We start from the raw sequence: 17444 nt of genomic DNA on the forward strand, positions 1-17444 counted from the left end.
TGGTCTTATCTGTAACTCATAGAAGGTCATTGCTCCTGTATTAGTCTTCAGCTCGGCTACAGAAAACTGTCTGTACCCTGTGGGGGAAACTTATTTATAGTCAGTGCAATAACGATGTCTCTGTTCAATTACCTCAGAGTAGGAGCACTTATCTAGGTTCAGTTTAGCCTTTTCTATGATCCTAGATCATCACTTCTATTCTAGGAAGCTTTAGCAATATGGGCCGCAGGTCTCAGATTAATGTTACACCTGAATATATTTCTGCAGCGAATTACACTTTTAATTTAACATACTCCAAAGAATAAGGGCGGAAAAAATAAGATATAAGTCATGGCACAAGTTTATTGATATTAGCATCAAATCCTATCACAGTATTTTACAGTGTTTCTACTATATATGTATTTCCACAATCCCTTCTCGTTAACCATCAATATATTTTCACAAAGTCTTAAGAAATTACATAGTAGTAGAAAAAACTATAAAAGGTATATGATTATTAAACCCACCCAAAGATAAAATGTATCTTAAAAAAAATAGTTTGTTCACTTGTATATACAGACTCAGTTAACCAACAGGGACTAATAGCATAATTGTAATGTTTTTGTTTCCACCATGTTGTGTGACAGGTGTTTGATCCATTCATCCATTACTCTGCCATGACCACAGTCCTGGTTGATTAAAGGACAACTGCAAAGGTCCATATTTTGTGCCAGACCTTACTCAATATGTTTTCACCTCATTCTGACATGAGTCAGCAAGATTGACCTGCAATTCTATTAATTCAGGGTTTTCTGGGCCAAACAGAATGACCGCATCTCTTTTTTCACACCAAGACTTCCCATAACCAGTGCTTCTACGTCTCATAAGCTCTACATACAGGAAACAGTGTGTGTTTTGGAAACACTTGCCCACATCTCCCTCCCAAGAAAAAGGCATGGGGTGGATTATGTTCTATACTATACTTTTCTAAGCCTCTCAGACCAAGCGAAGGGTCACATAAGTTTCTGTTACACAACAGGAAGTATTTGTATTGTTTATGTCAGAACCTTGAGTGACTGGCTGGACCTGCTTATCTCTAGTCCTATAAGGATGGTAGCTGAGAGAGGGGGCCAGTGTCTCTGTCTAGGAGGTTGTGGCCCCAGGCTGGTATCTCCGTGTCCCCCAGGGGTCTGTCCTGCTCTGACTGCTTGGCCAGGAGGGAATTCTTCTGGGCCTTGGTCATGGGGAGATCCTCTGATGGCGTGGTGAGGATGGACAGTCTCTGAGGAATCAATAAAGAGGACAGAGGAGCATTTCAAAGACAGACCACCAAAGGACTGAGACATAAAATAACTGGTGATGTTTGCAGAGCATTGATTGTTTGACTTCTTTTCTTAGTTGGTAGAAGAAACAACATCATCTGTGTGTATTGGGGAATGGGCTTTGGGTAATGGATCTGATCATTGTATAAATAAATAGAGACATAACTAGCGATAACAACACAAGTGGTACCTGCCAACTTTTAAAAGATCTGAAGTTTGGAATTGATAGTGAGAAATTAACCATGGCCTCTCATGACCATTGCTCCATCTTTGGAGAATGTACTCAAAGACTATCGCCAACCTACGTAAGTAGCTATAGCTAGGCTACCTATGATATATTGCTTAATTTTTTTTGCTTTTGGACCACTTTGAGATGCTTTTCTGTTTTGAAACTCTAGTGCTTGACTTGGGCTGAGACAGTTGCCGGTACTCATGTTTGGTGCCGGTACTGTTTACATTTAGGTGCAGGAGCTCCACAATACTTTTGCGTTAATATTCTATAAGAGGAACAGGAGCTCAAACTGTTAAACATTTTAGGTGCCGGTACTCAGCTCCGGAGAGCTCCTGCCCAAGTCAAGCAATGTGAAACTCTATAGAAACATAATAAATGATGTCCCTATTTACCTGTCGCAGTGTACCAGGAGTGACGCTCACAATGTAAACCATCCATAGAGGAACCATGAGGGTGGAGGAGAGAGTGAACCACCAGCCTACGGCGGAACCCCACCAAGGATACTGAAAGGTGTTGTTGAACTTCAGTGGAGTAAACTTTATCAAGGAGAAGACAAATGTAGCCTAGAACAAAAGATATGGATGGAGGTTGTATAATAAACATTAAAGAACACAATGTATTTCTGATAGCATTGTACTAATTATAACATATTAGGGTAACAGTGAGGGTTGAGGTTAAGAACAAGGTTATAGTTTCTCCAGGTCAGGCTTCTGGTGGAGCATTTATAATGGTCTAATAAAAAGCATGAGCTGGCGCACACCCAGTATATTCCCCCTGTTGATGACTGTTATCAGGCATTATAGTTGAAACAAAATAATACATGTAACAAACATTTTATGAAATTGGAAACAATTAAATACACATTACTAGTAATAAGTTTGGACACACCTAGTCATTCAAGGTTTTTTCTTTCTTTCTTTTTTTTACCAATGTTTACATTGTAGAATAACAGTGAAGACATAAAAAAAACTAATAACAAATAACACATATGGATTCAAGTAGTAACCAAAAATGTGTTAAACAAATCCAAATATATTTTATTTTAGATTCTTCAAAGTAGTCATTTGCCTTGATGACAGCTTTGCACACTCTTGGCATTCTCTCAACCAGCTTCATGAGGTACAGTAGTCACCTGGAATGCATTTCAATTAAAAGGTGTGGCTTGTTAAAAGTTAATATGTTGAATTAATACGTTTGAGCCAGTCAGTTGTGTTGTGACAAGGTAGGGGAGGTATACAGAAGATAGCCCTACTTGGTAAAGACCACGTCCATACAATAGCAAGAACAGCTCAAATAAGCAAATAGAAATGACAGCCCATCATTACTTTAAGACATGAAGGTCAGAAAATGCAGAACATTTCAAGAACATTGAAAGTTTCTTAAAATGCAGTTGCAAAAAAAATGCAGTTATAGAAAAGGGCTATGATGAAACTGGCTCTCATGAGGACCTCCACAGGAAAGGAAGACCCAGAGTTACCACTGCTGCAGAGGACAAGTTCATTAGAGTTAACTGCCCCTCAGAATGCAGCCCAAATAAATGCTTCACAGAGTTCAATTAACAGACACATCTCAACATCAACTGTTCAGAGGAGACTGTGAATCAGGCCTTCATGGTCAAATTGCTGCAAAGAAACCACTACTAAAGGACACCAATAATAAGAAGAGACTTGATTGGGCCGTTGTTTCCAACTGCTGTGTCTTTCTGAGATGCAGAGTAGGTGAATGGATGATCTCCACATGTATGGTTCCCACTGTGAAGCATGGAGGACAAGGTGTGATGGTGTGGGGGGTGGGGGCTTGGAAAAGCATTCCTCATGAAGCTGGTTGAGAGAATGCCTAGAGTGTGCAAAGCTGTCATCAAGGCAACGGGTGGTTGCTTTGAAGAATCTAAGATCAAAAATATATTATGATTTGTTTTACACTTTTTTGGTTACTACGTGATTCCTTGTGGGTTTTTTTTGTCGTGAGGTCTTCACTCTTATTCTTGTCACGTTCTGACCTTTATTTCCTTTGTCTTGTCATCATTTAGTATGGTCAGGGCGTGAGTTGGGGTGGGCAGTCTGTTTGTTTTTCTATGATTTGGGTATTTCTATGTTTCGGCCTAGTATGGTTCTCAATCAGAGGCAGGTGTCATTAGTTGTCTCTGATTGAGAATCATACTTAGGTAGCCTGGGTTTCATTGTGTGTTTGTGGGTGATTGTTCCTGTCTCTGTGAATGCACCAGATAGGGCTGTTTTGGGTTTTCACGTTTCTTGTTTTGTTAGTTTGTTCATGTGTAGAGTCTTTATTAAAGAACCATGAATAGAAACCACGCTGCATTTTGGTCCGCCTCTCCTTCAAGTCAAGAAAACCGTTACAATTCTAGAATGTAGAAAATAGTTTAAAAAAAGAAAAACCCTTGAATGAGTAGGTGTGTCAAAACGTTTCACTGTATATGTGAAATTAAATTGAACAGTAGTGTATGTTAATGTTAATCCTATGCTAGTGCTAATGATAACAATAGCCTAATATATTCAATGTAAACGTCATGTTTACTATAACTTTTATTGGACAAATAACAAATTAATTTGCTGTTGACAGTGTGGTGTAAATAAATAAAACTTACTGTGCAGATGACTGGAGTGAAATACTTCAAACAGTACTTAATGATGGGTAATGGTCGATAACCGATCATGTCCTCTATATTATCATACAGACGGTCTGCACCTGTGGAGTAAACATATCAACAGGGACTCAAAATAACAGCAGTCAATAAATGTGTTTGGTCAGTTGGTCTGTCAAATACACAGTTGGTCTGTCAAATACCCAGGTAAACATTCTCAAACCACCAAGTAACAGACAGGTTCAAACAATTACAGATTAGGAAACCTGGACAACAGCTCTAACCAGGGTTCCCCAAACCCGGTCCTGTGCCCCTCACAGCTGATTCAAATAACTAACTCATCATCAAGCTTTTATTATTTGATTCAGTTGTGTAGTGCTATGGCAAAGAACTAAATATGCACCCAGGGGTGTGCCTCAGGACCGAGTTTAGGAAACACTGGTCTAAGGTACCTGTATTTCTTCGTTTAGAAAATAAGAGCTTACGTTATGGCCATTCTTCTGAAAAACTGGCGAAAAAGAAATCTAATATAAAAAGAGGACCAGTGTCAAGTGTACTCTCTCTCCCGCTCTCTAGGTCACCAAGGCCGCTCATCATTATGCACACCTGTCACTTCCGTTACGCGCACCAGCAAATCAAATCAAATCAAATGTATTTATATAGCCCTTCGTACATCAGCTGATATCTCAAAGTGCTGTACAGAAACCCAGCCTAAAACCCCAAACAGCAAGCAATGCAGGTGTAGAAGCACGGTGGCTAGGAAAAACTCCCTAGAAAGGCCAAAACCTAGGAAGAAACCTAGAGATGAACCAGGCTATGTGGGGTGGCCAGTCCTCTTCTGGCTGTGCCGGGTGGAGATTATAACAGAACATGGCCAAGATGTTCAAATGCTCATAAATGACCAGCATGGTCGTATAATAATAAGGCAGAACAGTTGAAACTGGAGCAGCAGCACGGTCAGATGGACTGGGGACAGCAAGGAGTCATCATGTCAGGTAGTCCTGGGGCATGGTCCTAGGGCTCAGGTCCTCCGAGAGAGAGAAGGAGAGAATTAGAGAACGCACACTTAGATTCACACAGGACACCGAATAGGACAGGAGAAGTACTCCAGATATAACAAACTGACCCTAGCCCCCCGACACATAAACTACTGCAGCATAAACACTGGAGGCTGAGACAGGAGGGGTCAGGAGACACTGTGGCCCCATCCGAGGACACCCCCGAACAGGGCCAAACAGGAAAGATATAACCCCACCCACTTTGCCAAAGCACAGCCCCCACACCACTAGAGGGATATCTTCAACCACCGACTTACCATCCTGAGAAAAGGCTGAGTATAGCCCACAAAGATCTCCACCATGGCACAACCCAAGGGGGGGCGCCAACCCAGACAGGATGACCACATCAGTGAATCAACCCACTCAGGTGACACATCCCTCATCAGACTCACATGCATTTCATCACCTTCCTGATAAACCATCCCTATATCTGTCACCCCCTTTGGTTCCATCCCCAGGTGTTATTGTTTCTGTTCCGGTGTTCATGTCTGTACGCTACCTATCTTTTTTTGTTATGTTCTATGTTAATTGAGTTACTAAATACACTCCCTGAACTTGCTTCCCGACTCCCAGCGTACATGTTACAACCAGAACCTGTGATGTGAATCCTCAAGGACTTGGGACAATAAGGTTCTACGTGCAAAATTAATAGTTTTGAGATAATGAAAATGTTTCAAGTCACAGATCTCAGAACTGTTTTGTGATGTCCTCCTGTTTTCATGTATATCACCTTATGTACAATTATATTGACAACATAGCATTGTGATTGGATTGCATATAGCACCAAGTTAAAAGGTGTTTGTGTAGATAGAACTTCCTTTTTTTCATTTTTTTTCATTGTAAATTTACTTTTTCAAAAATAATACTCATCTCACAAGTAAAGGACCACCTAAAGAGCAACGCTATGTGAATAACTCATTTTGTCAGAACCTGATAATCCCAAGGTAACGAAATGTAGTTTCACATCAATGTCCAAAGTGGCAATGTGTGCTAGAGGAACAACTTGGAAAACGCCATAAACACCTTGAACAGAAACATCCCGAGGGAAGCTGACCTGCAATTAGGGTTTCTGTGATTGATTATCTGGGATTGATGGATTGGGGCCATGCAGGATCTTTTATTCCTTGTTATCAGGGATCCTTCGGATGTTCCTACTCCATTGTAGTTGACATTTAAAATGGTTAAGGTAAGGGAGGGGTTAGGGTTTAAGGTAGGGACATCTCAAGGATCCCTGATAGCACTGACCATATTTTACTCTTATCTTTTCATAACACCTACAATGATAGTGGTAACACTTAATAAAGCATGAAAATGCCTTCATGAACGTTTGTAATATAATAGAAGGTTTAGATAGCTGGCTAGACTAACTTACCTAGCCAACTATAACATGGTAGCTGACATGGGCTAATTGGGTGACTGTCAGTGACCGACATAACAAGAGGAAAACTGCAGATGCACTACCACATTTCAAAATGTCACATAGTAGAATACACAATCTTAACTAACAGTAAGTTGAGACCCTGACTGACATTGAACAAAAGTGGTTGAGGGCCATAAATGGGAACTTATACTTAGAAACGGCACTGGGAGTAGGCCGGGCTATCTCACCATAAACCCAGCTGATACACACTGACTGTAGTATAGCGAAGAGAAGCAGAGTCATCCCACTGCAGGCATAGTAATCAAACAGCTGGAAGATATACAGGCCTCCCTGCAAATAGAGGAGGGGTAGAAAGAAAGTATAAGGTACAGTCTTACTGAGCACAACAATAAGATTATAATCTACCTCCAGAGTCTACAAAACACTCAGACAATGATCTTATGTGTGTCTAGCAGCCCATTCGCTTACGGAATAAATCAACCAACAATTCTGCGGAACGAGGAGGTTTGTTGAAATACAGGGATATGTTGAAACAGATCACTTGGGAGGTACATTATTGATCATATATCTCGTTACTGTCATGATTGATCTAATAACGATGGCCTTTAAATTCTATATTTTATATCCTATATCCTTATAGAATGATGACTTCAAATGATCTCTCACCTCTGTGACCATGACCAGGCTGATGAAGAAGCTACCCACACTGATGATGAGGAGGAGGACTTTACGACGATGGCCAACCAGGAAGAAAGAGGGATACATGTCTGAGATAGCTGTCATCAAAGCCTCCAGACCTACAAACTGAAGGAGAGATGATGGGGTTCAGTGGAAACTCTTCTTTGAAATACTAGCTACTCATTCACAGTTTCACATCCATTAGTTTAGTGATGATTATAGCATCTATTGTAGGTTATGTAAATATCCTTCGCAAAGAAAATATTTTGTCGACCTTCAGGGCCACTCTAACACACCTCACTGTCTAAACCCAGTAGGATTATCATGATGAAGAAGAAGATGGCCCAAAGCTGTGGTAATGGCATCATGGCCACAGCACGAGGGTAGGCGATGAATGCCAGGCCAGGACCTGTATGCAGCAATACAGGTAAACTCATTACTGAACTCTCAGGGGCAGAGGGAATAGTTAGATCCCTGAAATGCTAAGACAACTGTCTTGTAACAAAGCAGAACTTACAAGGGTATGTTCATTTGTTTGTTTGTGCATTAAGTTGTTTGTTCATAAATTCATTCATTCATATCTCACTGCTGCAACACTTACCTGATTCGGCCACTGTTGAGATGTCTGTCCCTTGTTCATAAGCCATGAAGCCCAGAACAGAGAAGATCGCAAAACCGGCCACAAAGCTGGTTCCACTGTTCAAAAGGCACAGGTACACACAGTCCCTAAAAAGAGATTAACTTCCCTGTTAGTCACAACACAAAGGCATCCAAATCACCTACAATATGGAGATCATCAAACTTTCCAGGTACTCTACCATTTCTTCAACCCAACCTCCAAAGAATTGTGTGCACAGGGGATGTTTTTGCAGGCAAGAGAAAACGTTCTGCCAGCACATTTTATCTAGTGTCGTGATGTTGTATTGATTAATGTGATGACTGCTGTTCATCGAATAGTTAACCGTTTATAATTACGCGATTAAATGAATCAGGTAATTATTAACACAGCAACCTGGGCACCAGGGGAAAGTTTGGTTTTATTGAGGTTCCATTTCCCAAATTAACTCAAAGAATGTCAGTATATTGATTTTACAAAAGTCACTAATTCATTAATTTCCTCTACAGTCTCGTCCTGAGTATCGCATAATCTGTGACTCTGCACAAACCCGAGTCCCACTAAATAAGTCTGTACCACACCAATTGAGTTGATTATTTCTTTCCTAACAAGCTAAATGATAATATAAGATACACAAACATACCGTCTAGGCTATTGATTAGAACTTAGTACACTGAAACAGGTACCTAGCGAGTTAACACAGTATGGCACGTGTTACACTAAATGGGGATTTAAAAAGAAAAAGGCACATTTGGGAACATTTGTAAACTATGCTACGTTTAGCCCGAACCTTGCCCCGAACTGCCGCTCTTATGGTTATATGGTTAGAATATAATGATGTAATTATGTGTCGAAGGTCTCTGGTGGGGTAGCTCCTCATGGACCGAGTTCCTCCTTCTCCTCTGATGTTACCGGGTGTAAGTCTCTGATTGTCCACACGATGTAAGTGTCCTTTGTCTTAGTGGTCTGTTTCCTCGCCCTTGTTCTGAAAAGGGGTCTTCTGAGGATGACTAATTAGCGTATAGGTGGTTCCAGTGTGGGAATGAAAGCAGTGTAGACACACGATTCCTTGGAGAGAATAACCGTTTGGTCCTGCTTGAATTCACCCTCTTAGACACAGCTACGCATCTGTAGAATAGATTAAGAGCTTCCTTTGTCTTCTTCAACCTCGTGTTGCATTTTGCGTTTGCGACTACTGTACCATGACCCTGGTCACCTAGTCTGCTATGTAAATTCTTAACTCACATGTTTAATATCCTCGGGTCAGAAAGGGGCGTTTCCGTCTTATGGCAAGTTCTCTGGGCGTCGCTAGTTACGAGGCAAGGTCTGGATTTTACTCAGATCCAATTTAGACAACTAACTTCCCATTTCACCTTTACAAAAACATTCTATTTCATCTGGACATTTTCTACATAATGTACAGTATGTAAACATCAGGTACAAAACTCTTCAAGTTACAATGTTTCCTTTATAACGTTGTAAGTTAACTTTTAATAACATAACAAAAACGACACTCGTTTTCATATTCCATCTATCGTCATTACCCCCATTTTGACTGACGAAACATATTGTCCCAAAGTCCATTTATTGTATGTTACTGTTCTAAGGGGCGGCAGGGTAGCCTAGTGGTTAGAGCGTTGGACTAGTAACCGGAAGGTTGTGAGTTCAAACCCCCGAGCTGACAAGGTACAAATCTGTCGTTCTGCCCCTGAACAGGCAGTTAACCCACTGTTCCCAGGCCGTCATTGAAAATAAGAATGTGTTCTTAACTGACTTGCCTGGTTAAATAAAGGTAAAAATAAAAAATAAGGTAGGTTCTCCATATACATTCCATTCCTCCACTCACTTGTAACAGTTGTTGTCATATTTGTTGTAGCTGCCAAGAGCAGTCAGACAGCCGAGGCAGATAGCATAGGAAAACAAGATTTGTGTTCCAGCATCCATCCACACCTGTGAGACACACCAGAGAGAGACACAATAGTCTTCATAGTTTCACAATTCCGACATACTAGCCACATCCCAGGGTATTAGAGGTGAATTCAAATGGTACCTTGTAGATATAAGTCAACAGGAAATGCATTTGCTTTGAAAATCAGAGTATTTTTTTATTAGGTATTGATATTGTAACAAATCTGATGCTCTTAAAACCACAAACTGTTGCACCAAGGGATTTACGTTTCTTGTGCCAGTGGTAATGGTTGCTGCCCTCGGTCATGTTGACTAGGGCTCAAACACAGACAGAGACGTTACCATTTATCCCCCACAAATCACTACAGTATGTACTGATAGTTTTTGTTACACCTGGACACAAATTATACAGTGAAGTGTGTTCCTACCTGTGGGTCAAAGAGGCGGGCTGGGTCTGGGTAGAGGTAGAACTTGATACCATCTATTGCCCCCGGCAGTGTGAGTCCACGGACCAGCAACACCACCAGCATCAGATAGGGGAAGGTGGCAGTGAAGTAGACCACCTGAGGGGAGGGGGACCAGACCAGCATTACATTCCCTCAGTCTATAGCTCATCTTAACAACTCTACAGTATTCATGGTGTCATCAGGTTGAATGGCAGAGATCCCACCTTACCTTCCCAGTAGACTTCACTCCTTTCCAGACACAGAAGTAACAGACAATCCATGACAGTAGAAGACACAGAGCCAGCTCCCAGCGAACACTGCCTAGCTTGTTTGGACTGTCTGTGAGACTCAAAACTCTCCTTCTGAAATCATATTTTCAGTTACAATCCCACCACTTGCTTTTCACCATTCTCTCAACGCCTTCAAAAAGGAACATAGCCATGATTTCCATCTGTAAGGACTTATTGGAATGATGTTGTGTACTCACTCCCAGAACTCTCTCACTGGCGATGTTGCGTTCCCTGCTACTGTCCAATTTAGATGTCCCACTACTCTTCTGTCAAACTCCATGCAGGTTGCTGTTTAGGAGGAAATTACACAATAACAAGCATGTCTTGTTTACAAAAATAAAACATTAATCAACTCACTTGTCAAAAACGTAATATCTCAGTGGATATCCCAGTGGTGTCCAACAATTTAAGATACTATCTATCATTTGGGCATGACAAAGGTATGTCAATGTCAACATGTCTACACACTGAAGTTAACCTGGTCCAAGATCTGTTTGTGTTCTATGCGATGCAAACTCCATTGCTGTCCTTGTCAATCCAAACAGGTTTGCTATGACAATGAATGACAGGCAGTTGGTATGACAGCACAAGCAGACTGGCACTCAGGCTACACTGATATACATACCTGTGTTCCAGCTGTTTCTACAACTGGCCCAGGGGAGCTCAGAGCTGAATGAGGAGAAGAGGTAGAAGAAGGCCCAGGCTAGAATGATGATGTAATAGATGCTGGAATATAGAACTACCACCTGACTACCATAACCCAGTCCTGAGGAGGAAGATGAGGAGGAGGAGATTTTATAGACAAACATGGAGATTTAAATGTAAAAAAAAGGCTTCTTCTAAGAAATAGATGCGACATATGTTATATCCAATCACATTCTCAACCTAAAACCATAAAACACATTGAATTGTCTTTCTTTTTGATGTGGATTAGACTCCTTTCAAAGTCACCAGCTCCGATTAATAAGTTATGGTGCCATTCCAACAAGACAGACATTTGTGAATGTTTGAACACAAGACAAATGTCCTGAATGCACGTGTCATGTCACATTAAGGACTGTCACTTACTCTATCATGTAACAGCTCATGAATTAGTGTGAGCCTGTGGTATACTGTTGATGTTTAATCCAAGCTTCATCCAATAACTTGAGTGAAATGTCTTGTTACTTTAACCCATTTTTCAAGTTGAATCAGGTTAGAAACAGACCAGTCACAACCCCCCCCCACCCCCCCAAGGAATCTAAAATGTATCCTTATATTGTTTCAAACTGTTAAAGCAATGTGATTAAAATCATGGTGAATTGACTTTTACAAATACAATAGTGCAATATCATTTACAGAAGGAAAAGCCTGCATGTACTGTGCATATACTGTACCTATTATGGCTAATTGTCTGGCCCTATATGTCCCCCTCAACCAGCATATTCTTGACAAAGGCTCCAGACAGAAACCTTGAGTTTACGTGCTGAATATCAATTTAAATCATATTGACATTGCTTTGGATTGCAATACTACTTTCTCAGTTTTCCTGAGTACAAATACAACAAACTGACAAAGTTTGTCCTGCAGTGCCTCTGAATGTTATCTATTTTTTACTGAAGGCTTTAGCCATTCTTCCTTCTAGCTATCAGGCTTTCATGTCTATTTCCCCAAGATGGCATCCACCGTAGGAAGTAAATGCTATCAATGGTCAGACAAACACTGACAACTGAATCCCTAATATGGATGCAATACGTACAACAAGGCCCCGTGGCCGCATTCATAAAGCATACCAGTAGGATGGCTGATCTAGAATCAGATTAGCCTTTTAGATCATAATGACTAAGCTTATACGGACAGAGGCTACCTGATTCTAGATCGGCAGTCTTATTCAATGACCCTTTATAAATATGAGACCTGATATTTACCTTCAAACAAGGGGCAGATCTTCCTCCAGCAGGTGATGCTGCCCTGCGTGGTGTACTGGCCCAAGGAGGTCTCCAGGAGAAAGAGTGGAATGCCACAGGTGAACAGAAAGAGCACATAAGGGATGAAGAACACCCCTTACGAACAACACAAGTTAAACCACTGCCGAAATTGTTGCAACCCATATTACTAGCCTGTTCAACCTCTTCCGTATTGTCTGAGATTCCCAAAGATTAGAAAGCTGACGCGGTCATCCCCCTCTTCAAAGGGGGTGACACTCTAGATCCAAACAGCTACAGACCTATATCTGTCCTACCCTGTCTTTCTAACGTCTTCGAAAGCCAAGTTAACCAACAGATTACCGACCATTTCGAATCCCACCGTACCTTCTCCACTATGCAACTGGTTTCAGAGCTGGTCATGGGTGCACCTCAGCCACGCTCAAGGTGGTAAACGACATCATAACCACCATCGCTAAGAGACATTACTGTGCAGCCGTATTCATCGACCTGGCCAAGGCTTTCGACTCTGTCAATCACCACATTCTTATTAGCAGACTCGACAGCCTTGGTTTTTCAAATGATTGCCTCGCCTGGTTACTTCTCTGATAGATTTCAGTGTGTCATATAGGAAAGGCCTATTGTCCAGACCTCGGGCAGTCTCTATGTGGGTGTCACAGGTTTCAATTCTCGGGCCGACTCTCTTCTCTGTATTCATCAATGATGTTGCCCTTGCTGCTGGTGATTCTCTGATCCACCTCTACTCAGACGACACCATTCTGTATACTTCTGTCCCCTCTTTGGACACTGTGTTTTAACTAACCTCCAGACGAGCTTCAATGCCCTACAACTCTCCTTCCGTGGCCTCCAACTGCTCTTAAATGCAAGTAAAACTAAATGCATGCTATTCAATCGATCACTGCCCGCACCTGCCCGCCCGCCCACCCAGCATCACTACTCTGGACTGCTCTGACTTAGAATACGTGGACAAATACAAATACCTAGGTGTCTGGATAGACTGTAAACTCTCCTTCCAGACTCACATTAAGCATCTCCAATCCAAAATTAAATCTAGAATCGGCTTCCTATATCGCAACAAAGCATTCTTCACTCATGCTGCCAAACATACTCTCGTACAACTGAACATCCTACCGATCCTCGACTTCGGCGATGTCATCTATAAAATCGCCTCCAACACTCTACTCAACAATTTGGATGCAGTCTATCACAGTGCCATCCGTTTTGTCACTAACGCCCCATGCTCTCGTTGGTAGGCCCTCGCTTCATACTCGTCGCAAAACCCACTGGCTACAGGTTATCTACAAGTCTCTGCTAGGTAAAGCCCCACCTTATCTCAGCTCACTGATCACCATAGCAGCACCCACTCGTAGCACGCGCTCCAGCAGGTATATCTCACTGGTCACCATCAAATCTAATTCTTCCTTTGCTCGCATTTCCTTCCAGTTCTCTGCTGCCAATGACTGGAACGAACTGCAAAAATCACTGAAACTGGAGACTCATATCTCCCTCACTAGCTTTAAGCACCAGCTGTCAGAGCAGCTCACAGATCACTGCGCCTGTACATAGCCCATCTGTAAACAGCCAATCTATCTACCTCATCCCCATACTGTATTTATTTATTTATCTTGCTCCTTTGCACCCCAGTATCTCTACTTGCACATTCATCTTCTGCACATCTACCATTCCAGTATTTAATTGCTATATTGTAATTACTTCTCCACCATGGCTGATTTATTGCCTTAACTCCCTTATTTTACCTCATTTGCACTCACTGTATATAGACTTTTTTGTTTTCTTTTGTTCTGCTGTATTATTGACTGTATGTTTCATTTATTCCATGTGCAACTCTGTGTTGTTGTATGTGTCGAATTGCTATGCTTTATCTTGGCCAGGTCGCAGTTGAAAATGAGAACATGTTCTCAACTAGCCTACCTGGTTAAATAAAGGTGAAATAAAATTTAAATTAAAATACACATTAAACATATGGCCCAAGACCATAACTTAATGTTTGACTTCACGTGATTATGGTTTAACAAGACAAATATTTTTCCCGAAGCCATCTGAATCACCTCAACCCCCCCCCCCCCCCCCCCTTCAGGTTTGATCGCATCCGTACCATCCAGAGAAGGGATCACAAGTATTTCTTATTTATATATATTTTTTTAGGGGGTGGACCAGCTCCCCCCCCCCCCACACACTTCAGGTTTGATCGCATTCGTACCATCCAGAGAAGAGAACACAAGTATTTCTTATTTATATATTTTTAGGGGGTGGACCAGCTTAAATATTGTGGATAGATTGTCACTTCCATCAATGTAATTGTCTGCATCATTTCCAATCGCTCATATATATATTTTTTGTGTAAATGTATATATATATATATATATAGAGAGAGAGATTCTGGAAGCACCTAGAAGGTTTTGGATCCTTTCGTGCACACAGGCAGGTGCTGTTGTTTTTATGATTGTGCCCGCCTGATAGCATCTAGCCCTAGTGTGTAAATATCCCTATAATATTATAGAAACCACTGATATGTTTATATCAGGCCATGATTACACATCTCTTAATGATTATTCCATTACCGTCTTGTAATTGTGTGATTTCAATATTAGCCTAAGATATGAAAAGAACAACTCTGTACTGTCTCCACCACAATGAAGATAAATGAGGTGACTAGCTCTTTTGCATTGATAATGTAAAAGACAAAGGCTCACCTTGCCATATATTTAATATGTGTTTAAATGTATGACCATGTAAAGATGTGATGTGAGACTCACCTCCTCCATTTTTGTAGCACAGATATGGGAACCTCCATACATTCCCCAAGCCTATGATCTGTCCGGCCACAGCCAGGAGGAACTCCAGCTTGCTTGACCACTGTCCCCTGGTCTGGGTGCTTGGCACAGGGACAGGATGGACCAGACCCATCTCCTGCTGGGAAAGCGTATTGAACCTCAAATTGGGATCATTATGCTTTTCCATATCACTGAGGAAGACAAAGACAAAGTTGGTATATTGCGGTGAACACACGTTTATCTAACATAGTCTGTGTGTTATGAAGACAGTATAAGGACACACAGCTAACAGCTACATACTGTATGACCTGCTACATGAGAACAGCTACATATGGCCAGCTACATATGACCAGCTCCATATGACCAGCTCCATATGACCAGCTCCATATCACCAGCTACATTTGACCAGTTACATATGAACAGCTACATATGACCAGCTACATATGACCAGCTACATATGAACAGTTACATATGACCAGCTACATTTGACCAGCTACATATGAACAGCAAGACTACATATGACCAGGTACATTTAAACAGTTACATATGACCAGCTACATATGACCTGCTACATATGACCAGCTTCATATAACCAGCTACATATGACCTGCTACATATAAACAGTTACATATGAACAGTTACATATGACCAGCTAAATATGACCAGCTACATTTGACCAGCTACATAAGAACAGCTACATACGACCAGCTACAGTACTGTCTGCTGTGAATTACAAGTATCTTTTATACAAATGTTTACCTTGTGACCCATTCCATACATCGGTTGTTTGTCATATAGACTGAAGAGGGTGTATCTTGGCTATAAAACCTTTGTAACTTTGTCTCAGGGCTCTCAACGAATCATCTGAGGTTGATTCATCGACCAGCTATCATTATTGTAGATCACTCAACTTTGTGTGTTGTATTGACTTGCTCCCTTATTAATAAGTCAATAAAGATTTGGTTTAAGTATAACTCTGACTTGTGTGATAAGTTTGTTTCTTCTCATTTGATAGTAAATAAATGAACCACCACATTTGGCGACAAGGATGGGATGTGAATCTTCACTTGGTGACCGCTCCTGACGACCTGGGTAAATGGTGCACCAGGGATCCCTCAAACTTGGGATAACAGGGAGACCACACTTCGGGAATGAAGCAGATTGACCCACCTTTGATCTGAGAGGCAGCGAGCCGAGTGGATACCACGTCCCGAACTTAGTTTAAAAAAAGAAAGAAGTGAGCGAAAGATGCAAAGTCGAGTTTTTAAGACAAGCCTCTGTTACGTAGGCTCTGAGTGTGTATTCCTGTGTGAGGAGGGCACCTTGGAGGCGTAAACAGGGCTGAGTCAGTGGAGGATGATCTGAGAGTTAGTCGACTCAAAGACACCTATCATTGGTCAGTTGCGGGCGATCTAGAGCCGTCCTGACACTGAATTGATCACAGAGGGGATTGGTGCGGTCTGTAGGAGTGATGGGCCAGGATGACTGTGGGATCTGTGTGAAGCACGGTACCTTGTGAAACCCTATTGGAAGAAGGACCTCATTCTGAAAAGTGTCTGTGTGACAGTCTAAGTGACCCTCAGAAGTGGTGAATTCCAATTATTTTAAATGTGCTAACCAGGTATGCCCTGGGTTTGGTCATTTAGCGTTAAACATCTAGTATCTGTGTGAACTAGTTTTGGCTATTTAATGTTAAAACATCCAGAATCTATGTGACCTGGATGAAAACTAGAATCTGTGTGAACTAGGTAAGACCATTTATGATATAGTATAAGATAGTAAGGTGCACCAGTATTGTTTTAAACCTGTACCCCATTTTAGAACTATTGACAGATTTAAATGTATGAGATACATAATCATAGTAACTAACCATGAGATAGAAATGAGAAAATATTCCTGCAAGTTAAACTCTAATTGATTAGGCATGTTTGGGAATAGCATTGTGTGAATGTGATATGAGAGTTGTGTGAGTGTGTAAATAAGACATAGACATTTGCATAATACGATGATTGAAATTTGGTAGAGTTGATATAATGTTATTTTGGGGTTCTGTCCATCACTGCCCATCATAGAATATCTCTGGGTGCCATTGAGAGCGGGATGTTAGCAGCAAGTCTATTGTTTCTGGGAGGCTAGACTTCCCCGTGGTTTCTGGGGGGTTAGATAACCGTTGAGAATTCCATGACAGACCGGTCATTGTCCGCGAAACAAA

General features: G+C 41.4%; 1 protein-coding gene across 2 annotated transcripts; it reads right to left on the minus strand.

Annotated features, from left to right (window-relative positions):
- Window positions 1-317: 317 nt before the first annotated feature.
- On the minus strand, window positions 318-15444 carry LOC109893473 (sodium- and chloride-dependent GABA transporter 2-like). 2 transcript variants are annotated; one of them, XM_031824985.1, is made up of 14 exons: window positions 15215-15444; window positions 12420-12554; window positions 11138-11278; window positions 10710-10800; window positions 10452-10584; window positions 10205-10339; window positions 9715-9818; window positions 7854-7978; window positions 7549-7661; window positions 7241-7378; window positions 6802-6904; window positions 4139-4239; window positions 1926-2096; window positions 318-1261 (listed from the first exon to the last, which is right to left on the minus strand). In XM_031824985.1, exons 1-14 carry the CDS (start codon window positions 15417-15419, stop codon window positions 1082-1084), a joined length of 1875 nt encoding a protein of 624 aa, XP_031680845.1. In that variant the 5' UTR covers window positions 15420-15444; the 3' UTR covers window positions 318-1081. The 2 variants fall into 2 exon arrangements, with proteins under 2 accessions (XP_031680845.1, XP_031680847.1); XM_031824987.1 differs by lacking the exon at window positions 12420-12554 and having other exon boundaries at window positions 15215-15403.
- Window positions 15445-17444: the final 2000 nt, after the last annotated feature.

This window comes from Oncorhynchus kisutch, linkage group LG1, assembly GCF_002021735.2.
Source record: "Oncorhynchus kisutch isolate 150728-3 linkage group LG1, Okis_V2, whole genome shotgun sequence".
Lineage (NCBI taxonomy): Eukaryota > Metazoa > Chordata > Actinopteri > Salmoniformes > Salmonidae > Oncorhynchus > Oncorhynchus kisutch.

What these genes read in the sequence shown, in the direction of transcription:
- LOC109893473 (XM_031824985.1), bottom strand. Translation starts at nt 15,419, where the DNA reads ATGGAAAAGCATAATGATCCCAATTTGAGGTTCAATACGCTTTCCCAG. An exon ending in TATGACAACAACTGTTACAA is followed by an intron (nt 7,979 to 9,714) that starts GTGAGTGGAGGA and finishes ATCTCTTTTTAG; the next exon opens with GGACTGTGTGTACCTGTGCC. An exon ending in GTGTATCAGCTGGGTTTATG is followed by an intron (nt 4,240 to 6,801) that starts GTGAGATAGCCC and finishes TTTACTCCACAG; the next exon opens with GTGCAGACCGTCTGTATGAT.